The sequence below is a fragment of the Rhipicephalus sanguineus genome, chromosome 1, assembly GCF_013339695.2.
Source record: "Rhipicephalus sanguineus isolate Rsan-2018 chromosome 1, BIME_Rsan_1.4, whole genome shotgun sequence".
Lineage (NCBI taxonomy): Eukaryota > Metazoa > Arthropoda > Arachnida > Ixodida > Ixodidae > Rhipicephalus > Rhipicephalus sanguineus.
Genome location: NC_051176.1, coordinates 250,768,518 through 250,794,788, shown reverse-complemented (window position 1 = coordinate 250,794,788; position 26,271 = coordinate 250,768,518). Strand labels below are relative to the sequence as shown.

Sequence of the window (26,271 nt, the reverse complement as noted above, 5' to 3'; positions counted from 1 at the left end):
CCAAAACTTTATAAAATTAAGTCAATCTAAAAACTCACATTGACGGTTGTCAACCTTAAACCACCGGTAGCTTTGGTCATCCTGATTCAATTTCTCCACATATTTGGTATGCAATAAGCTAATACGAATCCGGTCCTTTGCCTTGTCAAGGTTTTTCGGGTCCTCTTCATTCCACTTCCTCAACCTAACAGACCAGTCCTGAAATCAAGCAGCACACACAAAAGATAAAACTGCATTGTCGCTGTGGTTACAAAGTGTGGTGCCAGGCTGCATAAAGAAAATTAAGCAGCCACTGGTTCTAAGACAACAGTGGTCGAACCAGTGCATTGAAGATTAATATGAATATGGCTCCTGCCTAATGATGAAAGTTCGATCAAGCATAAAAAGTAAACATCTGCAAACTTAGAGCACATCAACTTGCATCAGACAGCATGCACAGTAGTGATATACTACGGGAAAACAGAAAAACAGTGATGTTTTATTGTGTGCCGCAAGAATGTGCTAAATCAGTGGTTCTCAGCTATGGATGTTTTGGGGACTTCTTGTGGACCCGTGGAAGTGATAAGGGACCCCTTGCAGTGACAGAAAAGGAGGTGGGGGGATGATAAATTAACACAACATGCAACGGGAAATAGGCGCCTTTTATTTCTCCCTGGCAAAGAATGGTCAAACTAAAGTGCCACGCCAACTCAATCTCAACAGCTTGTCAATAAGTTGTGCGGTCTGCAGCCCCATTCAACCTGTTTCCAGCTATGTTTGTGCTTGGCTTCAAATATGCAAGCCTAGAAAAAGTATGCTTGCGTGCATATATTGTAGAAAACTGCAACAAAAGCTTAACAATAATCTTATGGAGAAGGGGAAGCGTAAGTCAGCTCTGCCGCAATGCAAATGTGTTATGCGGTCAAGCATACCAATAGTCAGAAGGGGCTGTTTACGGGAAATGTGCATCCAAAAAAATGTGTTTATTTTTATTTTTTATTTTTATCAAGGATGGGTTTCGCGGACCCCCAAAGATGGCTTCGCGGAGCCCCTGGGATCCGCAGACCCCCATTTGAGAACCAATGTGCTAAATGATAGCACACATCATTAGTGCACAAAATATGTTTTTCGGGCAGAAGGCAAATTTTGTGGATGCAAGCTGCATCCCTGTGATGGCGTCTTTTGCATTTACTTTAGCCTATGCTGTAAACAATAACTTGAAAGATCCAGAAATGAAGCTCCTATACACATAAGCCAATGAGAAAACTGATTAACATAAAACATGCATTTTCCCTTATCATGCTTGTTGCTATTTTTTTAGGTAACTTCACAAGAGACAGCAAAGAAACAAAAGAAAAGGCTCCAATCCAGCAAGATAATCAAATGCACAGTACCACCGTGTTCAAGCTGCTATTTAAGAGCCTTAACTATGTGTGGCCTTCCCATAGTACTATAAGAACACAAATGAGATCGGCTGCTAGGTGGGTTCTCTCTGCATGCATTTGGGACATTGAGTACAGAGACACCAGTAGACAAACATCTTTCTGTTCCTGGTTATAGGGTAAACCCTTGAATGTCATGGCTGATTACTGTAAAGATAACGTAAATTACACTAAGCTAAAGTTAACTTTCACTAGGAATATACAACTTTTATTTTGTGATTACCACATTTAAAATGCCTAATAAAAATCAGTTAATCTTGCATGCATAATTTTGACGTAGATAGTCACTTTTGGCTTCAATTCGAGGAATGGTCTTCTGTCTTCAGAGACGAAAAAATCCCAGGATCCAAGTCATATACAGCTTCGCTCTAAAACTCATATCCCTGTCACATCTGTACGACCAAACCCAACTTTACTAACAAACTAACCATCCTTGTCACACAAGCTCCCTCACTGAAACTATATAGTGACATCACTTGATAGCTTGTTACATTGACGAGAGCACTGTACTCACATTGGTATACTGCTTTTGAAAAGCACTGTTTAGAAATGATTGTGAGATATCAGTTAGCAGCAATGCCCTTCCCCGCACTCATAAACCATCCAGTTTATTAACCTATGGCTGCTGCGACTGGCCAGGTTTAGAAGAGCCTTGTCTGAGTCAACAAGATCAGTGTTATAATTTACTTATACAGTTAAAACTTGATCTAACAAAGAAATTTCCATTCCCCGATAGTTACCCATAGGGTTCAACATTGTTATCAACCCGAATTAACGAAACTAACTCGGCACCAAACCCAATTTAACGAAGTTTTCCTGAAATAAATGAATTTAAAAAGCAGTGATTGCTTTCGTTGTTTCATATTTTACGGGAAACATGGATTTTCTCTTCGCAACATTCTTGCTGGGCCTGCTCGCACAATCATTGTGTTAGTTCTCCGCATCTTGACATTTTGGCAGCCGGCCATATCTTCAAGTGATTGTCTACATGGGCTACATGGCCTAGACATGGAGCCTCCCATGTCCGGGCGACGAGGGAGGCTCCATGTCTGGCCACACTCGAGTTGGCTTCCCAGATTTTCCACAAGTGCAGGCAAAATGTTTCTCGATTTCACGAAATTTCTGATTTAACAAAATAATTTGAGCCTGGTCACCACCTCATTAAATTGAGTTTCAAATGAATATAGCTCTCATGTACACCGTAAAAGAAAAGTCACTGCTTGCAAATTGTAAAATTTTGGCTGCATCTTTACGCTGACACCTTATACATACAGCACAATAGAATACATGGCAACAGTGCTTTTTCCACTAACGTTTCTTTCAAAAAAGTGAGTATTATTGGCCTCCAAATATGCACACACTATATTAGAAGCATTTCTGAGGTGCTGTTTCAACTATATTTAGCATTATATTTAGCATCATATTAATGACATGTACTTGGGCAACATGCAGGGGCATAACTAGAAGTTTTTTTCTGGCCGGGGTGTGACCACTGATCTCCACTAGGAGGAGCTGGATGGCGCATCGAGCACGCGGGCGTGAAGCTACCGGAAGCCGCCGTTTTTGTCCCGGAAGAGAGCTTTTCTCTTCATTTTTTAAAGAAATACCTGCCTGTAGCACAGTAAACTGTACGAATCGACCGGAAAAGTCGTCAGGGAAGACATTTAATGCGTAAGTACCTCAAAGTTGCATTACTTTTTACACATTTTGTACGTAGCAGCACTCCGCCATATTCGGACGGTGTCGGCACGGCGTCTGTCATCTTTCGTGTAGCGATCGTCGGCGTTTAAAGTGAGGCGTAATCGCAGAGTTTCAAAAATAAAAAAGAAAAACGATCATAACAACAGCTGCCACCCGAGAATATTTGAATTGCGCGACTGAGACGGACAGAAGACACCAGCTTCCGGGACAAACAGGGGACCTTCCGGTGGCTTCACAAGCGGCTGCTTCGCAGAGCGGGGATGCGCCGTCCAGCCTTTTTAATGGAGGTCAGTGGGTGTGACCACCTTTAAGTATGTTCATGCATGTGTTTATATATGTGTTTAAGTGTGCATATATATATATATATATATATATATACATACACACATACAAAATGTAAAAATTGGGGGGGGGGGTTTCAGACCTCAAACCACATAGAAATTTACAAGTCAAACTGTTTTCTTGGAAAATGTTCAGCAACATGTGCACAAAAGTGCAGCAAGCTTGTGTTCCCTTGCAACACAGCCCCAATTCTGAACAGTCATGACCATGGATAGTGTCCTTTCTGTAATGCAGTGGTTTGCACTTTCTGAATAATCACAGACACCTTTTATTTGCTTACAAGACAATCGTAGACAAACTGAAGCACGTTGTTTTTTTTTACAGCGGAGCTGTTATGCTCGAGGTTTACCATGTGCTGTAGATAGAAATTATCATTATCATGAACCGGCAGCTGCTCTCTTCATCCTCTTCGTTATCTTCTTCCTCTTCTGTTTTGCTCCCAGAACACGTACGCTAATTTGTCTGGTGTGGGATGCTATAACTCTGACAAGCAAGAGAACGAGTACAGAGTGAGAGAGAGAAAGAAAGAGAAAGAGCGAAATTCTTGGCAAAAAAAAAATTTCTTTGTGAGGCGAGATCAAACCCGCATAACGTTAAATATCAGTTGGTGTCATTGTCTTCTAATGAAAGGCACCAAACCTGGCTGTTTGCTGTCTGCCTCAATGGCACAAATGCTATCACAGAAGGAATATTGTGCCTGTGACTGCCCCTCTGCAATGATTAATGTTTCCTGATCAGTTATTTCACAAATTATGAAATAATTGGCATGCACACCACCTTGTATCACAGAATGTGAACTCCCAATTGCACACTTAATTGTGGACAAAATAAATGACACACGATCTATTAATGATGTATTGATTGATTCTTTGACACGTGCGTTGACATATGCTCAATTTATGCTTTTGACGTGATTGATCCCTTTCACATGTCCTTCTTGCCAGACGGTGTCACACAGCACATGACATTTTACGAGCTGGCACCCAACAAAATGTCGTGATTGTTTGAGCATGAGTGATTTAATCTCGCCACAGATGACGGTGGCACGTTGTGATTGAAGCCACCCTATGGTTCAGTGTAAAAATATTTTTTTGCAGTAAACTTCACTTTTCGGAAGAAACTTTTTCGCATATTATTGATTTATATGATTATAACAATCGTTTGGAAGCATGATTTCCAGTGTTTTTGCAAGTTTTTCTAACTTTTACTACCATTCTCAGAGGATAAGATAATGAAGGTGCAGAGCTAGGAGCCTCATGCAAAAATGGTTGTTTATTATACAAAAACAGAGAAACTGCCTCAGTACCACTACTTGGAATTAACACGCATGACCTTGAAGGTCTCAGAGGCGGTGTTCTGGGGACTTATGTCATAGTGCGAACCACCAGGGTGCACACATTGCCAGGACTTCGCAGATTTATACTGTAGAGATAGCTTGCACGTGACGTGATGGACGCTGCTTCTTAACCTTCTGGTACTCCAACATGACGGCTTTGACGATGTCAAGGCAGCATAAGCACGTTGCTGTTAACCTGCTTCAATGTGATAATGACGCGACCAGATTGTTATTGGCTTCTGTGTGTGAATAACGAAGTTGCCTGCATGCGATGCACTGATAACATTAACGTCGCATCACAAATTTCACATCCCACCGTGTTGGTACGCCAACATGGCAGTTTCGGTCACGTCAGTGCAAGCCATCTATATGCCACCTTTGTAGCAAATAGAGTGACTCTGCGCATTACTCTGGGATGTCGATGTTATTTCAAGGCTGCCAACAAGACAGTCAGCCCTACGGCTTTGTCAAGGTCACTTCTGCAGTATACACTGCCCATTTAAAACAGATTTAGCCGACGTGAATTTTAACACCGTAGGACCAAAATACGTAAGTACAAGTACTGGAAAATATGCGACGCGATGCAAGTGTAGGCTGCTGCCAAGAGAATGCTTGGTTGGCCTACATTGGCGGCGGTACAGTGATGCACCGATCGTGCGCTCACCTTAAACAGTTGCACAGGAGGTTCCCTTTGAGAAATCCACGGATGGCGAGCCCAACGAATGCGGAAAATGCCTTCCTCCTCGTCAGTCCACTCCAGGTCCTGGCCGTAACGACGGTCGTAGAGACGGGGCAGCAGGAAGCGAATAAGAGACTTCTGTCGTCGCGGGGCGAAAGGCGGTGGCGGATTGGGCTCTTTCCCGTCACTATCCCTATTCCTGCAAAGCAAGCCGGGCGGCAAATTGAATCAGCCGCTGCGCGCAAGCATCGGCACCAGAGACCGACCACACTCGAGTGTGCACCGCCCGGATCTCGACGAGCTCGATCGCTACAACTCGTCCAGGCCGCTCGTGTATTAGCGGGACCGGCTGTCCACAGTAAAAGACGCCGCGCCACGGGTGCCTAATCTCGATCGGCTCGTAGCATCACGGCGCCCGGTCGACGGAACGTACAAACAGTAATTACAGGCACGATCTTTAGGACTACCAGGGCAGACCCGCGAAGAATCATTTGGAGAGGCCACAGCAGCCTCTACGACCAGTCACAGCTGCCAAGAAAGCGAATTCGACACGCCGGAGGAACTACACTGTCGACCACATTCAGGGAAACACACCATCATTAACATCCACGCTGATAAAACTTCAAAATTTACTTTACTTCACGGATGAAGCGTACCTTACGTGACATTAACGATGACGTCAATAAACGAAAGAAGAAAGTAGTTATTCGAATTTTATGCTGCAGCTGCTTTCTGTTCTTAGAAATACTGAGGCGACTCCCCTAGATGCGGCCCAACTGCACACCTCCATTAGAAATCTCATTGATTTAGTGACACACATGTATTCCGCTTAATGGACATCCGTGGCTTTTTGATCACCATCAATCAGCTCGATCGCTTCAGCTGCATGCGCAACAGCATTGTTTGCACTAAATTTATTTATTGATAATTAAAATAATACTTCACGATTTTTAATAAGCTAAGCAACACCAATTTCAGTTAAATAAAATAGGTTAACCCGGCACGTTTAATGCGTAGCATTATGTTGCGATTCGGTCGAAAACTTAAATACCTGTGATGCCAGAAAACCCGGCCTTTTGGGACCCAACCCCAACAAGAGTAAACACAACGAAAACTTTTCAAAGTTTACTTCTGGAATGTCATGCCTGATGTTCACCTCCCACCATACAAAAGCTGATCGGGGAACCTGCAGTCGCTGGGAAAGTACCGATTGTACAGAGAAAAATGAGGAGGGGGGATTGCCCTTTGATCGGAAAAAGCAGGCGGAAGGTCGCGGGTTCGGTCCACACGGCGGCACGTCTATGTTAATTCATTTCAAGGCAGACGTCCATGCTCGACTCGCACTCCAAATAACACTAACGATCGCGATCGGGACCCGATCAGGATAGAAAGTCCCGACCGCATCTTTCGTAAGTAAGCCAATCGCGATCGAAATTGCACCATGCGACACCCGTACAACAGTCATAGTCAAGCGGAATACAGCCACGGGTGGAAGTCGCACAATCGTGAGTCTGAAAATAACAGAAAAAAAAACTAATGCTGCAAGAAAGAGCACAACGAATATTCAACCGTTACACTTACAGCTTGAAAACTTCCTCCGTCCGCATGGTTGACAAGGCATATCAGGCAGAAACGGAAACCATGGGACGCTGTCAGACCCCGTTCAAAAGACACCATACATATGCGTAGCCTCCGGCGCTCTACGCTCCGCTTGCTATTATTCCCGCGAGCTCAACACGTACTGCACGCTTAGCACCGTGCTTGGGGAGCGCTCGACGCTCATTGGTCGAAGCGTTCGTCGCTTTCTCCTTCTCCGTCTCTTTCTGTCGCCTGCTTCCCTGCTTGGCTTTACCTCGTTCGGTTTTGCTCTTCATTCGGAAGGGTAGATCCGAACTTGAAATCTGTCGACTGTTCTGCACCATGAACAATGGACTCATTCAAGATGATCATAAGCGTTTCTTTATTAGAGGAGAGGAAAAAATGCGATTTGTTCTGTTTCCCATACTGGGGACACGGCTAAGCGCCTTGGGTGAAGCACATCAGGTTATAAAGGTGATAGTCAGAAAGAGGTGGAGAGGAGTTAGGAGAGTAGCAGCAGCAGGAAGTGATCCGCGCTGGCACGGGCGGGAGGCCGAGGCATCCCGCTAGATGACGCAGAGGTTTGGATGATTCCTTGCTAATCCATGCCATAGGTGTGGCAAGAGGATGAAAGAAGGGAGGGAGGTTCACTGGTGTCCCTCGCTCAGAAATTTTAGTTTGTACGTTGAGTGGTTTGCTGCAACATTAGACGCACGGAAAGAAAATCAGCAGTGTCCTCGCGTCTTTCACTACGCGCGTCTGTTTGCTGCAGTCACATACTCAACATGCAAAATTATTAACTAGCCCAGATGCAAGCCATTAAACACACACACACACACACACACACACACACACACACACACACACACACACACACACACACACACACACACACACACACACACACACACACCACACACACACACACACACACACACACACACACACACACACACACACACACACATAGCGCACAGACAAACGCACAGGCATATCGGCGGGGCTACACCTCTGTAACGTGCAGAAGCGGCGTGACGAAGTAGTCGCCACGCTCACGATTTAGTCGGGCTGGTCAGCCACAGTTGCAATGACCTTGAGAGTGGTGGACAGACTCGGCAGCTGAGGCCGAACGCGCTCGCCTATTTTTTAGGCGAAAGCCTTAGATGTCTCAATAAAACGCAAAACTGACAGGCGTCCCGCGTCGGCGGCGTCAACACGAGCGATGCAAAAAAAAAAAAAAACATCATCACGTGATGACGACCCCAAACGTCACAGATTGCCAAAATTTGTGACGTCATAATGACGTCACATGGTGACGTTATCGCATGACATCACTACTTGGTCAAATGTGGGCCAGTTCCAGAGGCAATGCAAAACAGTGTGAGGTGCAGAAAGTTTACAATGCCTCCGATGCTGGAGGCATTACAAATCCACGTTGCAAAATGCTTTCGGAGGGGGGCGCGGGAGGTTCAATACATCCAATACATCGACTTAGAAGAAAAAGAAGGTGGCTTTCGCCTTCGAGTCGACTGAGGCTGATGCATAAGGGACCCTGTGAGTTTTTGATCTCACGCTCGCGCTCGGGACGATTCGGCATCAATGGCACTGGAGGCGGCAGTTATACCGCCACAGGGCTATGAATGTCACTGTACTTTGGTGCGCTTGCACGTTGGTGCTATGTAGCCACACGTGAGATGGGGCTAATTGGCAACCTATTGTGGAAAGGAACAGCGGCGACGGACCGAGGGGGACGGAGACATGCGCTGGAGACGCGCTACATTTTAAACGGCTACGTAGGCGTTTAAAGCTAGCGGTACATTTGTGCTGCGTGGGGCGCGTCGTGGCGACAAGCAAGAGTGGTTCCGAGATAGCGGCGATCGGTCCAGCCGCTACATACTTGCCCCGAATCAAGACGGTTTTCGGCAGAGGGGCCAACGGAGGCAAAATCGTGGTTGGCAATGTCGGTGTCACGCAATCTCAGAGGGGCCCCGCCACGGTGGTCTAGTGGCAGTGGCGTACCAACTTGTTCGCGAGTGGGGGGAAAGGGGGGGGGGGGACAAGAATTTTCCATTCCATCGGCCGTGTATACTATATATGGTTATGGGGTGAGGCGAACGCTAGTGGGACACGCGCTCAGGATCGAAGACGAAGTGTGTGGGACGGCGAGGCTGGCGGCAATGGCCGTCAGATTAAAGCAGTGCTTTGTGTATATTTCTTGTGTGTGAAGAGTGCTCAGTTACATTTGGTGGCAGCTGTGGGATCAGGCACGCTTTGAACGCCCATGTCTTCAAGCAACCTTCCAGTGATGTCTTCCCTACGGCCATAGAGGCGTGCGAAGGGGGAGGGGGCAGGGGGCGGCCGCCCCCCCTCCTAGTTACCTAAGAGGGGGGGGGGGGGGCAAAGTATGTCCCATACATTGACCTAATAGGGAGGGGGGGGCGCTGCGATGAACTTTCGCCCGCCTTCGCCCCTCCTGAAGGGGAACCCTGCGCATGCCTATGACTACGGCCACTAAACGTCCTTTTGTACGACGGCACTGTTTCATGGGAGGCCTACCACATACAGTCTGCGCGGGCCAGCTACCGAACTACTGCTCAACCTTCCACCTGGTCATCCCGACGACATCGGATCACTGACTACTGACACGAGCCCTGGCGTATCGGTATGGCGACCCATCACCACCGTCTCTTCACTAGTCGCCTGCGAGATGGACGCCAGAACCAGTGGCGTAGCCAGAAATTTTTTTGTAGCGTTAGCTACAGTTGCCTAGCCGGAGCCGATTCCGCGTGGATCCTCATGAGCCGGCATCTCACGCGCTCTCCGCCACCGCCGCGCGCGGCTCGCCGCTGCTTGTCTGCGCGTTCGGGAGGAGTGGCGTCGTAGCCGCGGTAGACAAACTGGCGCCGGCGCGCGCGCAGACTCCGCCACCGCCGCCGCTCTGCGCTTTCGAGAGGAGTGACGTCGTAGCCTTGGCAGACGTATTGGCGCCGGCGCGCGCGCAGCTATTCGCCTTCGCTGTGCAGTCGCCGTCTGACACTGTGCTGGAGCCGCTTGATAGCGCCTCTGACTGGCGTTTGCAGGTGGATAACGCTATGGAGAAGGACAGCGCAAATGCTGCTCAACGGCGCCGAAGAACCGAGAAGCTTATCTCATCGGATCCCGAAGAAGTTGCCTGGCAATTAGCGGTTCAGCGGACGAAAAATGAACAGAAGAACGCTAACAATCCTAGAGAATCTGGAAAGCTAAGAATAATCAGCTGAACCTTTGCTAACGCTACGTATATCCTGGCATAGCCGAGCTGAGCCACTGCAAATTTTTTCGGGGGGGGGGGGGGGGAGGGGCTGACATGTTAATATATATATATATACAGTGAACTCTCAATTGAGTGAACTTCAAGGGACCCAAGGAAATAGTTCACTTAACTGAAAGTTCACTAAAGTGAATATTCACTAGGATATGGAACAGCATTGGGCACAGCAGACATTAGAGTCAAAAGTGTGAAATGCAATTTATTTTGAAAAGAAATCTGTAATTTTCTTTTGGACTGGTGCCCTTAAAGCGCAAGAAGAGACAAAGCTTTCCAGAGAGCCTACGTTTCTGTGCACTGCCTCTGGCGCAGCTTGTTGCTGAGACACGAAGTCTCGCAACTTTCTAACATACTCTACGACTCCTACCGCGTCGACTAGAGTTACAGGATTTGAACCTGCCTCAGCCGTTACGACTTCCTCGTCGCACTCTTCTTCTTCTGGTTCCAGACGAACACTCGAAACAATATCCAAATCAGATAGTTCTGCACATGTGACAAGATCACTGTCACACTGCACATAGTCCTCAAATGAAGCACCACTGTCAACGTCCAGCTGTTGTTTCCCGAAATGAAGATGACCGCACAATACCGATGATGACGATGAGACAGACAAAAGAAGAAGGGGCGAACTGATGCGCACGTGGCTCGCTTTCGTCACCCGCACGGCCGCTTTGCCTCGGCGGCGCCGCATGCACAAGCGATGTCGCGCCGCCGCCGATGGATGGGCGATTTAGTGGCGGCTCGCATCGGCTATGCCAGTGCTGCAGGGCACAAAACTTCGTTGAATTGGTTTAAAAAATGAGCTTGGGTCCGCGGTTCAAGTTCGTTCAACTGAAAAATTCACTATTCTGAATTCGTTTAACTGAAAGATTTTTGCATAGAATGCATAAGAAAATCGCCGTGGATTTTCTAAAAGTTCGTTATTCTGAAATATTCGTTAAACCGACGTTCGTACAAGTGAGAGTTTACTGTATATATATATATATATATATATATATATATATATATATATATATATATATATATATATATATATATATATATATATATATATATATATTTATTTATTTATCGGTGCTCAAGTGAAGCGGACGAAGGCCGCGGTCTGGCAGAAATTTGTCGATTTGAAGCGACCGCCCCGAAAAAGGTGTTGGTTCCGGGTTCGAACCCAGGGCCCAAACCATGGGCGTCGGCAGGGAGAGGAGGAATAATACAAAGGGAGAAGGCGGGGAGGTTAACCGGACTTCAGTCGGTTTGGCTACGCTACGCTGGGGGAAGGGAAAGGGGAGTGGAAAAATGAGAGAGAGGGAGGGGGTGCGAAAGGAGCACTTTCTGTTCCCCCCTCCTTTTCCCACCGCCATGCAACACGGGTTTGCATCTCCCAAAATAAAATCCTGCCGACGCCCATGGCCCGGACAAACTTTTGTTCGACCAAGAGGCTTTTCTTTCTGAGAAATCAGTATGGATTTCCTTGTAGCTTTTTACTACACAAACGGTTGAACAGAGACGTTTCCATCATTTAGCAATGATTAACAACGTTCCCTACCCCTTTCGTCGCACTGCATGCGATGCGATCAAAAAGACATATGCAGTGTGACTCTTCGAACAGTATGCGCAAATAAGGACGTTGCAGCTCTCTTTATATGTGTGTGTGTGTGTGTGTGCGTGCGTGCGTGCGTGCGTGCGTGCGTGCGCGTGCGTGCGTGCGTGCGTGTGTGTGTGTGTGTGTGTGTGTGTGTGTGTGTGTGTGTGTGTGTGTGTGTGTGTGTGTGTGTGTGTGTGTGTGTGTGTTGTGGTGTGTGTGTGTGTGTGTGTGTGTGTGTGTGTGTGTGTGATGTGTGTGTGTGTGTCTAAGCGCTCGAATCGCAATTCGCTAACAGTTCAAAAGCATATTCTTAACAGTGGCTAACTATAACAAAAGTTCAAAAATAAATAAAAGCTGGCATACGAATGACCAGGTGACGGTGGTACGTAAGTCCCGAGAGCCAAGGAGTCGCAGTCCCGCAGTGTGCTGGCGAGTCTTCTTGCGTTGGATGGGAGTGCAGAGCAGTTTTACCCGGGAGTCTAGTTTCGCCACCTATGCAGGTGTCATTCTCAGTATACACTAGCAACAAATGAACGGAGATCGACTAGTGTCAGATACGTCTTTGTAAACTTCTCGTTGGGGGCCGCGGTTGTTGTTGCAAGCCAGTGGTTTAATACGAATGAACCACAATTTCAGGAGTTTTCTTTTGCCCCAAATTTCTTCCCGAGTCAACTTCGTTGCATCGGTTCGATCGAAGCTTCATCCTGTGCACGGGTGTGCATGGGTGCTCTTGCGACTTCGGTATAGCGTGGTCAGTGTGGACACGAGTAGGCATTGTGCCCGGGGCAGTCGGCAGGACAAATTAATGGAAGAAAATACTTTATGTAGAAGTATTTACACCGTTCGATCTCAGTGAACATGCACCTGCACTCATCGGTGCGCCGGATTAAATAACGTGGTTTGGGTGCACCCCCTCTTTCTCCCCTCCATGCGCTGACCAGGATTCCACCAATCCTGCAGCACTGGTAGGTGCATCATGAAAAGCACACCCGCACTTCAAAAGTCAATGTCCAGTTGACGACGTAGCGCTTAGATGTTGAAGATTGACACTTCGGATCAGGGTTTTATGTGCCCCCCCCCCCCCCCCCGGCAGTCAGACGGTGGCACTGCGGCACCCATTTGACAAGCGCTGGAGTTGAATTTTTTGGCAGTATATAGTGCTTTGTGCGGGGAAATTATACTCTGCAATTTTCCGAATAATGATTTAATCGAATGTTTGGTTGACGGGGTGACAGCAAAATAGAAGAAAACAGGTATCGTCGTACTGCTGAATGCAATTCACTGAGACACTGAACACCAAGGGCAACGCCTCCTGAAACCACGGGTCACCACCCTGTTCAACAGAGCGTCTTGGCACAGCATACTGTTTCACGAGGCACCTGAGTGTGAAGCTATACCTGCTCGTGAATGAGTAATGGTTCGCCTTGGTCTGTTTCGTTTGCCGCTCTAATTTTCTTTCTTTTAGTTGTGCATCACAAGTCTGCTGTAATTGCAAAGGCGCATGTTTTTTGCCTACTTTATTAGGCAAGTGGTAGTGAAAATAAAATATAGTATTGTCGTGCCTGAGGTTCTAAATCCAATGAGTCAACTATTGTTACTTAGTTTTAGCTCACGTATCTTTAAGCCTTAACATCCCGAGTTATTTTTCAAAAAATCGTTCCCAAAATAATTTCATTTAATGCTTGATTTGATTGACACGTTAAATAAATGCCGGAAATACATTTGGAATAATATATGTGTTTGTATAGCATTCACAAGCATTTGCTCAGTTCTCGAGACAGTTAGCTTCACTGCACTGTGATCATCGCAAACTCCTCTCTTAACGCTTAATCTATAGCATATATATGCACAGTGGAATCTCGTTGATACGATTCTGCATAATACGTTTTTTGTTTTTATTCCCGGCCAACGTCTCTTGGAAATAATACATTTCCGTGCGTGTAATACGATCACATTTTTGCCCAAAATTACGCCTCTGCTGCTGGTCACCTTGGTTGCGCCAAAACCTGCGCTCAAGTCTCCGAACGCTTCTGGTGGCGGAACATGCCAGCTGACGATATGGGGTGAGGCGAACAATAGTGGGACACGGGCTCAGGATCGAAGACGAAGTGTGTGGAACGGCGAGGCTGGCGGCAGTGACCGTCAGATTGTGTGTATTTCTTGTGTGTGCGGAGTGCTCCGTTACAGTATATACATATACGGAGACAGAGAGAACCCCTTCATTCGCAGTCATTTTGATGTGATTTTTTTATATACAATGAGAATTTGCTTAGCTATGTTTAATGGCATTATAGAAGAAGCACAGTCACTTTTACTTAGCATACACTGGGACAACCATACATATGCTATGCTTGTTATGCGTGCAATAGTATTACAAGCAACACTTTCTATACATTAACCGCACAACTTTATGCATGAATACACTCATGTCCATGGCGGCCATCCCAGTATTAGATTTGTATGATTCAATGACATTTCGTTAATGTCTAAAAGCTGCTCACTGATAATTGGGTTTATAAAGTAGGTAGCAATGAGTGCACCTTTTCTTTTCATTAATTAATACTGCACTTTCTTGCACATATTCTGGTTTGCGTATATTATATGTTGCCTTGTTTGCTCTTGGTCAAAATAAGGTATTATTATTATTATTATTATTATTATTATTATTATTATTATTATTATTATTATTATTATTATTATTATTATTATTATTATTATTATTATACCATTGTTGTTAGCTTGTCAACCACAAGTTTCCCTTAAAATGTAGTAATTCGGGGTATTAGAGGCGAATTACATTCTTTATACTCACCGTATTTGCGTTTGCGACGTTGCTTGGAGGGCCTTCCGGCCCCTCCAAGTAAATGCGCCTATGCTAACAGTGTAAGCGTGAATCTTCTTTGAAAAAAATGCGGGCGATTGTAACGTTAACCTAGCCCGCTTTGTTTCCTTCCGCATTGGTCGTTAGCTGCTTATGATTGGTCGAAATTTTCTGGCTCATGCTCACAACACCTGCTCGGAAGGCGATGTAACAAATGACGTGAAAATGATCAGTCGCGTATTGACCACTTATGCACGACTGCGTAAAAAATAAGAGAACACACTATATTCAATGCAGCATATTTTTGACCATTGGTTCTTGGCCATTCGTCGAAAATTTTTCGAACTGCCATAATATTGCCTGTTTATTACGGGACGTGACAAATCTGTGAAATCTCGCGGCGTTAAAATGACGTATGTACATTAAGCATCGTATTATTATGGTGAACTATATAGCTAAACCTTTTTGGAATAGCCGGGAAGTGTCTCATTCTGAATGCAATTCAGGAAGGCTGCCCGCCGCTCACACAGGCAGAGGCTAATTATAGCAGCGGGCGAGATGAATTCATATAATAATAAATATTTTCCGTTGTAGTATAATGATGTTGAGTTGTTCCTGCGCGTATACAGTTCTGCGAACGCAGCTTTTCTGAGAGAAATTGGGAGAGAGTGGGAGAGAGAGAAATAAACAGCGCTGGTCGTGTGTGCTTCTTTGCCATCCGAGTTGTATTTTGCGCTGAACAAGTCAATTGAAGATGAATAAAGACCAACTAGCCCGTCTGTCAATTCAGGCTCCTTAGTCCAGAAAACCGTGGACCGTGACGATCTTCCTAGTCCGGTAGAACAAGTTGCGGGGCAAGTTTGAAAGCTGCATGGGCTTCCCAATGCGTTGAAGTCCACTGCCTTGTTCGTCGCATTTTTGTGGAGATGTGCCAACAAAGGCGTCAACGTGGGTGCGTCCACGTCAAACGGTGCTATAACCGCCAAACATCAATAGACATTGTACATGCTCTCATATAACGCTACACAATAAGCACTACTTCTGTGAAGACATGTTTCACTTTCGTGTTATACCGATTCCTATGACGGAGGGATCAGCCATGCTTTTTTTGTAAGCCGCCGCGATCGCTGAAAGCTACCATACGATAAGCAAGGCAAAGCATGCAGTTGACTGGAGACTAACGCGGAAACCTTTTTTAGCTCTCCCAGTTCGGCCCGAATAAAACACTTAACACTTCTGCATTCTCATCGACACCCAGCAGCTTGCATATAGCAGAGGTAATGCTATTCGTTTTCGATGAATTCGATGAAAGAAAATGAATATCCTGAAACAGGAAAAGCGTTTCATCGATCCATAAAGCGTTTACTGGTCCCCGCCCGTATTTGTGTCGTCGATGATGTAAATTTCAGGCCAGGCAAAGCAGAATAAAATCATGACAGAGTGTTCTCACTTTATAGTGCGGTAGCCTCCTTTGGAATGCTAGAGCGCAAGGCGCCAAAGCGTCGCACAGGCGGCCTGCACCGCAGTCTACAGTGCGTACGTGGTTGTGAGACGCGGAAGACAATTTTCACAGCAGAAGCGCAGGACAAATTTCTTTATATAATGACGTTATATTGCTGCGTTGAAGGAAAACTTCGCCACAGTTGTTCGTTTCCCAGAGTGCAGGCGACAGTCACCACTGTCGAAAGTGGGGGGCTCCGCCCCCGTAACTTTTCTCAGTGGTGGGCTAGGCATGCGCAAGGTTCCCCTTCAGGGCGGACGAAGGTTCCTCGAAGCGCCCCCCCCCCTCCCATTAAGTCAATGTGTGGGGCAGAATTTGCCCCCCCCCCCCTAGGTGGCTGGGGGGCGCCCCGCCCCCCCCCCCTTCCCCCCACCCCCGCGCACGCCAATGCTCTTCTGTGAGGCTTCCCGCCGCTGTGGGACAGCTGCTTCCCGGCTTGTGCGCACGTTGTGCTTGGCGAGGGGAAACGCGCGGAACACATTCGTGTGATGGCGGTGCCATCGTAAACAAATTTACATGAGTGTACTGCACTTTACATATCCTGCAACGGAGCATATTTCGCAATAGCAGAACGAATGGTACCAAAATTCTCGTGGTGTTAAATACAGATGTAGTAATGCCAAATTACTAGGAGTACAGAATAAAGTGAACTTAAAGGGGTCATGAACCACTTTTCCAAGTAATGATCTAATGACCTCAGTATCGGAGTTTACTGCCTCCCGAATCGATTGCCGCAAAAGTTTCTCGAATTTGTCAAAAATGAGCGGAGTTACGGGGGTTTGGCGCACGCTCTCAGCGCTTTCTCTCTCTTCTCGTGCCGACGAACGCACTGGAAGCTACACAGGGAGGGATGGCACGGGGGAAAGAAGTTACGTCAGCGCGCGTCATGAAACGCGATCGCTCTCCCGCTGTGATTCGCATGCGCGAGTGAAGCTACCGTGTAAAGTTAGCAGACTGAGGAGTGCGCCGCGGGCAAGTGGCGGCACCCCGTGGCAAGAAGCGCATCTCATCCGAACGCCGCTCTCGATTTATGTCGGCTATCGGCCAATGAGGATGCTATGTCTTTTGCGACGCCGCGAAGCAGATACGCGACGTCAACCGGCAGACGCCCCGCCCACCGACGAGAGTGAGAACCGGCCTCTGTTTGAAAAGAGGGCGCCTGAGAAAACAGCATCTTCGCGCTCCGCTTGTAGCCTTTACGCGGCGCGCACGACTGCAATATTTGGCTGAGCAGTTCATAGCCGTATCAGCTTTCCGCAGGATGTGTTTTTTCAACAAGCCCAAGGGGTGCTTCATGACCCCTTTAAATTGAATTAAGGGGAAACCACGCCCGTTAAAGTGAACCAGAGTGAATAAACGTACATTAAAGTGAATTAAGTGCGAATCAAGAATAAATGAAGCGACTGAAGCATGAATCAACATGCATTAAATTAAATCAATTGAACTAAGTGTGAATAAAAAACAAGTTAAGTGTTAATGAAAATGAACCAAGTGACTTAAGCGTGAATCAAGCGGCTTAAGTGTGAATCAACGCACATTAATGCGAATCAGGTGAAGTAAGTGTGAATCGAGAATTACTGAATCAAGTGACTTAGATGTGAATCAATGTACGTACGTTAAAGTGACCTAAGTGCGAATGAAGAATGAATGAAGTGACTAAATTGTGAATCAACATACATTAATGGGGTAATTATGAATAAAGAGTGTATTAAGTGTGAATTAAAAATGAATCAAGTTACCTAAAGGGGTCATGCACCACCCCTCGCGCTTCCTGCAGAGAGCGGACACTACTGAACAGCTCAGCCAAATCTTGCAGTCGTACAAAGCAAAAAAGTTCGGAAGCGGAGCGCGAAGTTGCCATTTTTTTCTCAGGCGCCCTCTCTTCATACAGAGGTCTGTGCTCACTCTCTTCGGAGCTGCCGGCGGCTGTTGTTTGACGTCGAACAGATAGCATGCCATTGGCCAATAGCCGGCATAAATAAAGAGCGGCGTTAGGAGCAGATGCGCTTGCCACGGGGTGCCGCCACGTGCCGGCGCCGCACTCCATAGTCCACAAACATTACATACTGACCCACAATCGCGCACAGAAATAAGAGTGGTCGCGTTTATCACACGCACCCAAACCCGCCGCGGTGGGTTATAGTGGTTACGGTGCTCGACTGCTGACCCGAAGGTCGCGGGATCGACTCCTGGCCGCGGCGGCCGCATTTTCGATGGAGGCGAAAATGCTTGAGTCCCATGTACTTAGATTAATGTGCACGTTAAAGAACCCCAGGTGGTCGAAATTTCCGAAGCCCTCCACTACGGCGTCCCTCATAATCGTATCGTGGTTTTGGGACGTTAAACCCCGACAATTATTATGACGCGCGCCCAAGGTCATGAGGCGCGCTGATGTAACTTCTTTCAGCCGTGTCATTTCTCATGCATTCCTCCCTGTCTAGCTTCCAGCGTGCTCGTCGGGACGAGAGAATAGAGAAAGCGCTCAAAGCGTGTGACAAATCTATGTAACTCTTCTTGTTCTTGGCCGATTTGAGAAAATTTTGCGGCAATCGATTCGTGAGGGAATAAACCAATAAACTGCTATGCTGAGGTCATTCGATGATTACCTGAAAAAGTGGTTCAGGCCCCCTTTAAGTGTGAGTCAAGAGTGAATCAATCTTATACAGATGGGAATAAAGAGAGAATCAAGTGACTTAAGCATGAATCAAGTGGCTTGAGTGCGAATCAAGGCACATTAATGTGAATCAAGTGAATTAAATCCAAATCGAGAATTAATCAACTGACTTAAGTGTGAGTCAATGTACATTAAAGTGAATTGAGTGCGAATCAAGAATGAATGAAGGGACTGAATTCGTGTGAATCAACGTACATTAAGGTGAATCAGGTGAGGTAAGTATGAATAAAGAGTGAATTAAGCATGCATAACAATGCATCAAATTACTAAAAGGGGCTCTGCAACACTTTTCGAAGTAATCACCGAATGGCTTCATTAAACGTGTTTATTGCCTCACAAATCGACTGCCGCAAAAAATGTTTAGAATCCGTCAAGTACGAGCGGAGTCACAGGAATTTGTCGCACGCTTTAAGCGCTTTCTCTCTCCTTTCGTACCAGCGAGTACGCTGAAAGCTACGCGGGGGGGGGGGGGCGATCATAAGGGGACAAAAAGCTACATCCGTTCGTCAGCGCGCATCATAACCTTGAGCTTTTTCTTTTTTTTTTCTTCGAACGCGTGGCTTACTTTCAATGTGATCGCGCGCGCGCGGGCACGTGGCAGCATCCCGCGGCGGCCGCGGTGACTATACAGCTCATGACGCTCAAATCAGCCAATGGCCATGGACTTTGAGTTTATGGCGCGGTCATTCGGGTTTATGGCATCATTTGTCGCGAGTAGAGCGAGCGATTTCTAGCTGACTGAGAATTAATTGCAAATTCCAGGCCGTGTGCTGCGCGCTATTGGCGGCGAGGAGTTACGGAGTCGCCCTCTATCGGATGCGCCTCGATTGCGTGCTATGCAGGATGCCGCCGGCGCGCGCCCCATAGGTTTTGCTGTCGGCGCTCTACAAAATCACCTCGCGGAAGCCCTCCGGGACATTTATGCAGGTACTTTCGAAAAGAAATATGTTCTTTCCTGTCAAAAGTATAATTTTCGACGAACAGAAAGCAAAAGACAGTCTACAGTCGCTGTCTCTCTGCAGAAAACCGAGCACCCGCTTCACGCGGTCACCGCGTTGGAGACCCCTGAAGCGGCTTCTTGCGTGAAAGGTAGTCACTCGCTGAGTGCAAAATATGTGAAATATCTCGTTAGAGTAGACTGCCTGTATAACCAAACGGAGCATAACAGAAAGAAGCCTCAAGGCAGCGACCGCACGGGTTCGCGACGACTGACGGTGCCTCTGCATGTATGAGCGCCTGCATGTATGCTCGTACTGATGGTTTAGCTTTTGCTACGAGCGCGTTTTGGCACCGCGCTGAAGTTGTTTCGCACTGCGTATTGATCGGCCTTCTCAGCGGGCAAATGCCGCTGCATCTGTTTCTTTATTCAGTGCATTCGTTTCGTTTGGTGCTCACACAAAACGTGAGCAAAAGCGACGCCTTTTTTTAATGCTCCCTAATTATCGTTACATTTGCATTCCAGTGAACTTGCCGCTCTCTGTCATCAAGAAATTCATAGACCAAAGCTTCACCACTTCGAGATTGCTGGCGGAAGAAGAAGTAGTCTACGAGACCGAGCATGCAGTAGCATGCGACGTCAAGGAAAAGAAAGAAAATACAGTAACGTTCGCCGGACTTGTTCTGGAAACGTCGGCTGTAAACTAGGACCCACGTGAACTTGAAATAGCGGAGAATAAAATAGATGTTCATTACAGCAACCAGCAGCCGCAAAACAAGATAGTAAATATTTGACGACTACCCCAGCAATTTCGGCAGCAGTGTCGTGTTTAACGCACACAGGGTGGCGTCTTTCCCACGTAAATAAATGAGGCTCCAAGAAAATACATGGGGTTGGAGAGGACCACCGTCAGTTTGAGAGTGACACAAATAAATTTGGGACATAGTGTTTGCGTCAGGGGAACGCAAGCTTGACTGAACAGATGTTAGTGCCAACATAAATGCAGCACACAGCCGCAGCATTTGACTCTCTCGCTATGTACGTCCACCAGCAAACGTCGCGTAGCTTATGAAGGCGAAAGCCAGATGCCTCTTCAAACGGGAAGATTGACCGTCGCGGCGTCAAGACGAGTGACGCAAAAAATAATCGTCACGTGATGAGGTCACCATATGACGTCATCATGACGTCACAGACCTCCTAAATTTGTAACTTCATTATGACATCACCATGACGTGACATATCGTGATGTCACATGATGACGTATTCACACGACATGGTCCCTTTGCATTGTCTCCGTGATCGGTGATGGCGTTATCATGTGACGTCACAGATCGCCAAAATATGTAGCGTCATTATGACTTCACATAACGTGACGTCACATGATGACGTATTCAACGTCAAGGTCGCTTTGCATTGCCTCCGTCATCGGTCACGGAGGCCGTGCAAAACGCTTTTGGAGGGGGGCGCGGGAGAATCAATACATCGACTGACAAGAAGAAGATGGCTTTCACCTTTCAGTCATCTTCGGCGAGTGCATAAGGGACCCTGTGAGTTTTTAATTCAACGTATCTAAACAATGACTTGCGCATCTGCAGCCGATTTTGTGGACGCTGAGCACGGGGCCGACGATCAACAGGTCGCACGGGAGGGTTCTGAGATGGTATCGCACGTGGTAAAAGGTAGCGCCTTTTCCATCCTGTGGCAGATAAGCATCATTTGCCGGCGGGAAGCGCGCGTGAGCCGTCGTCTCAGTGCGCGCTGTCTGCTACTCACCGAATATCGCAGGCCCTACGCAGTAACGAAAGTCTTCGTCGCGGAAGTGCTTTCTGCACACAAGACTCGTAGCCGATGGCTACTTGCCGGTTCTTAGCTTTACAACCCATGCTTCACGCAGTTTCTTGTCCCGCGGTTACCGGTTCAGGCTGACACTGGGCTCCGTTGCGTAAGCCCGGCACTGCGGCACCGAGTGGTAGAGCGCCTTGTTCGTCGCCTTCGGAGGCAGCCACTCTATTACAATGGTTTCAATTGAGTAGAAAATGCCAGAAAACTTCCGTATTTGAACAGTCCGAAGCGCATGTGTGACTTGAAACTCGTTTTCAAAGCACGCCGCAGCGCTCCACAAGCAGCCGACGCGGCCGCTGAGACCACGTGATCCTGCCAAGCACGTCACGCCGACGGTGGCGCCGGCGTTTCCAGTGGTGGGCCTCGAGGCCAATAATGTTTGGCTCACGCGTTCTGAGGAACCTAGACTATCGATCGGCGGAGTTTTCTGACCATGCTGAAAAGTGTTGCAGGGCCCCTTTAAGTGTGAATCAAGAGTTAATCAAGTACTTAGGTGTAATTCGGGTGTCTGAAATGTGAATCAAGGAACATTAACGTGAATCAAGAGTGATTCAAGTGAATTTGGAGTGCCTCGATTGCAGAGCATGGGCTTTCGCCTGCGATCTCCTTAGCATCAGCTAAAGGAACCCGGAGACTCATAGGCGTGCGCAGGGTTCCCCATCAGGGGGGGCGAAGGTTCCCCAGCGAAGGGGGGCGCAAGGTTCCCCCCACCCTACTAAGTCAGTGTATGGGGCAGATTTTGCGCCCCCCCCCCCTCTTTGGTGACTAGAAGGGTCAATGTACGGGGCAGATTTCGCGCCCCCCTCTTTGGTGATTAGGGGGGGCGGCCCCCCCTGCCCCCCCCCTGTGCGCACGCCTATGTATAGGTGTGCGCAGGGTTCCCCATCAGGGGGGGCGAAGGTTCATCGCAGCGCCCCCCCCCCTACTAAGTCAATGTAAGGGGCAGATTTTGCGCCCCCCCTTTCTTAGGTGACTAGAAGGGTCACTTGTACGGGGCAGATTTTGCGCCCCCCTCTCAGGTGATTAGGGGGGGCGGCCGCCACCCCTGCCCCCCCCCCCCTGTGCGCACGCCTATGGCCAGGGGTGTGTGGAGGGGGGGTTCAAACCACCTCGAAAATTTTCAATTTTGCATGTGTGTGTATACATACACGCCCACATACAAACGCACGCACGAATATACATAAAGTGTGGTTGAACCCCCACCCCCGAAAAAAAAGTCACAGTTTCGCCGCGAAGGCGAAGCAATGCATGCTATAGCAAGAAATTGGAATGCCACCCAAAGAACGACAAGTAGCTCGAAACTTGCAGCGCGCCACTGAAGCACAAAGGACGCTCGAAGAGAACGCACAGGTATACACATGACAAGCTCGAACTAACAACTGTCACAGTTTGAGCAGCGCGCTGCAAGTGTCCACTATGCGGAACCCGACCCTCTTAGATATTTCCTTTTCTTTTAAACTGCGGCGCGTGGAGTGACCCTTCTGCGTTTCCTGCCACGCGGTGGCGTTCTTTTTTTTTTTTTTTTCGTTCCACGTCGCGAGTGGGTACAGAAAGGGGCCACTTTTTCGTACGCGTCTCAAGGGCAGTTTTCAAGTGGAAAGGAAATGTAGGAGCGTTGCGTGATAGAGAACACGCTCAAGCTACTCCGAGATCTGCGTACCGCCAGCGGTAAATGGTGTATGTAAATAGCTCGCCGTTATTAACCCGGCGGAAGCATGGCGCGTGGTAGAGTTGTCAACGCGGAGCGCTGCGGAGCGAGGGGTCGCTGGTGCGAATCCCCGGTCGGGTGCGTCATAATTTTTTCTTCTGATTTATATTTCTTTGTGCCTTTTTTGTATATATGCATAGATATGCATATACGGAGCATGACGGCGACGGCCAAAATCCGCCGAGAGTGTCTATATAATTACTATCGCAATAATAAAAATTTCTGGCTACCTCCCTAATGAGAGTTGTGGGATCTCTTTCACGTTCAAGGAACCAAGGGCACAGTCCACACTGTAAAATAAACCAACAAATGGGCATTTATTTGCACCTTTCACACAAGTCCGCTAGCCGAGTCATACAAATCGTAACATGCCAATATATTTACACAGCGAGCCCGCTAGCCGTATTACACAAACAACACAACAGAATGCCAGTGTAGCACGCACAATGCAACACGATGTGGAATCGACGATGTTCGACTAACATGGCAAGGAGTCCGTAGGGACGATCCACGGAATCGCCCCACGGGCCTGTGACGCACGCGACCGTCCATAAAAAGCTGCAAGGTCCAAGAGAGAAAGAGCCGCCGTTTCCCATGGCCCCGCGTATCTTCGCCGCCAGGTAGTGCCACCGCGGGAACAGATCTCTCGCACGGTGGCGAGTACGCCGACATTCTACAGGGCACCGCGATGAAGAGCCGGCCCGCAGGACACGTGGGCGCCATGCGGTGAAAACAACTTCTCAGGGGACCCAACCGTGCGCGCGGACCACGGTGAAATGAGCGACCGCGGCTCCAGGAATCGGCTTCACAGTGCATCAGCATTTTCATGGTGCATAAGCCCCGACGGCACACGGCAAGGAATCGCCGTCGTCCCTGATAAGCGGCACACCGCGCGCACGGTTCTTTCGCTCGAAGCATGGTTGAGGGGTGCTGCAACACCGTAGAACGTGGTTTTGTTTCATATTTCGCGGTCTTTCTTTAAACGCTGGAAAAAATCACCACGAAGAATGTACGTTGCCACGAAAAATTGGATCGGTCCTATTGGAATGCCCACTACACGTAACAAAACGGCACTGGCCCTAAAGGGAATATTAACAATTTTTTGCATAATTAACTATTTCATTGCCAATATAAAAATATCCAAACAAAGCGCCACGATCACGGTCAAGAGCACTATGTCGTTGATATTTCCTTCAGTTACGATTAGGGCGCATAATTGAAAAAAAAAAAAACCATTGGTTCTTGTTACAGAACCACTCTGTACAGTCAAACCCACCATATATCAAACTCGAAAAAAAGAAAGAAAATAGTTTTTATATCTTTACAACCCGATATAAACTTTAAAGAAGTACCCGCATGTTCGGTGCAAATTTCGGTGCGCAAGTTGGCTTCACGAGTGTTGTGACTGTCGTAGAGCAAGTTCGTAAGCAATGAAAGACACGTCGACAACGTTTAACAATAACTAGAGCACAAACTGTATTACATAAAAGTTACACACACACACAAACACACACACACGCGCACACACACACACACACACACACACACACACACACACACACACACACACACACACACACACACACACACACACACACACACACACACACACACACACACACACACACAGAATTAACTCGTGTCCTTTCAGTTCACTTTCCCAGTAGCGTCTGTCTGGTTCAATGTCTGGCGAGATTCTCAAGGCCCCGTTCACTGTCTGCTAAATGTCTGTCGACCATCACACCGCATCTCGGCATCTTTTCCCAGGAGCCGAGAAACCGCGGCGGCGCCGCCAAGAACACTTGTACCATCGCGGTAATAGGATAGCCGAAGGTGAGTCCACGCCTGCCCGAGACCGAGACGCCATAATTCTTTCTTCTTTGCTTCGTTCTTTATTTCTTGCCAGCCCGCTTTCGCTATGCGCCCTCCTCAAATTGTGAAACACATATATGCAAAGAAAAGACACGACAATGCAACGAAGAAAGCTTCACGGCAATACGCGGATATTTTCTCTTAGTTTTCATTTTTCCGCGATTGGTGGTGCAGGTAATATGCAGGGGCGGGTTATATGCGAGAAATTACGCTATTGATGTAAAAATCACCTCAGCATCTTCATACGCAGCTGTGCGTATTCGTAGGGCGCCGGAGGCCTCTGGAACGCCTTGGCCCCAATGTCGGGCTTGTTCTTCAACATCCTACTCAGCGTGCTTCTAGGGATGCTGTACGGAGTGGCATGGCGGCGTCGCCAGACTTCTTTTCTCCGCGTTCGACTGTGTTGGTTATTGCCAGCTTAGCGGAGAACAGCAGGTTCTTCCTTTCCACGGCAGCCATCGCGTTAACAAGGGGAGCGGAGAATCGCGGAGAAACGAACGGCGACCGCGACCGGAGTTCTCGACGACGAGGAATCACGGGAGAAAGCTCGTGATGGTAAGAGGTAGTTTCTATTCACTCCGCACGGCGCCCTTCTAATCACACTCCCCTACCGTAGGAAAAAGGCAACGTCTTGTAAGGGAAAACCACCTTCTTAGGACGTCTTCTTAGGACGTTTCGTGGTGCTCGATGTATGAAGTGGCCTGGTCATTGTTGTTCGATGTAGGCGTAAATCTTTCTATGAATTGAAGCAGAAGCACGTCGTGTTTGAAACTAGCTCGATATGAAGGATAATTCGATTTATCCGAGTCCGATATAGCCGTGCTTGACTGTATATATTTATCGACAAAAGCGAGAGGCCATGCAGTCCAGCAAAGCTTATAAAAATAAGCTGGACTGCAGGATCGTTAGGCTTGACTACATCGCTAATTGAGCGAATACACCCTTAATGCCAGTTAGTGCAAAAATT

General features: G+C 47.5%; 1 protein-coding gene across 1 annotated transcript in view; it reads right to left on the bottom strand.

The window, feature by feature from the left end:
- Positions 1–25,626, bottom strand: part of LOC119382343 (uncharacterized) — a 51,315-nt gene extending 25,689 nt beyond the window's left edge. Inside the window, exons 1-4 of the mRNA XM_037650042.2 lie at positions 25,535–25,626; positions 5,746–5,862; positions 5,465–5,678; positions 39–198 (exon numbers count right to left, since the gene is read on the bottom strand). Of these exons, the coding sequence (XP_037505970.1) occupies positions 39–198; positions 5,465–5,678; positions 5,746–5,862; positions 25,535–25,626 (583 nt within the window). The remainder of the gene's footprint in view (positions 1–38; positions 199–5,464; positions 5,679–5,745; positions 5,863–25,534) is intronic.
- Positions 25,627–26,271: the final 645 nt, after the last annotated feature.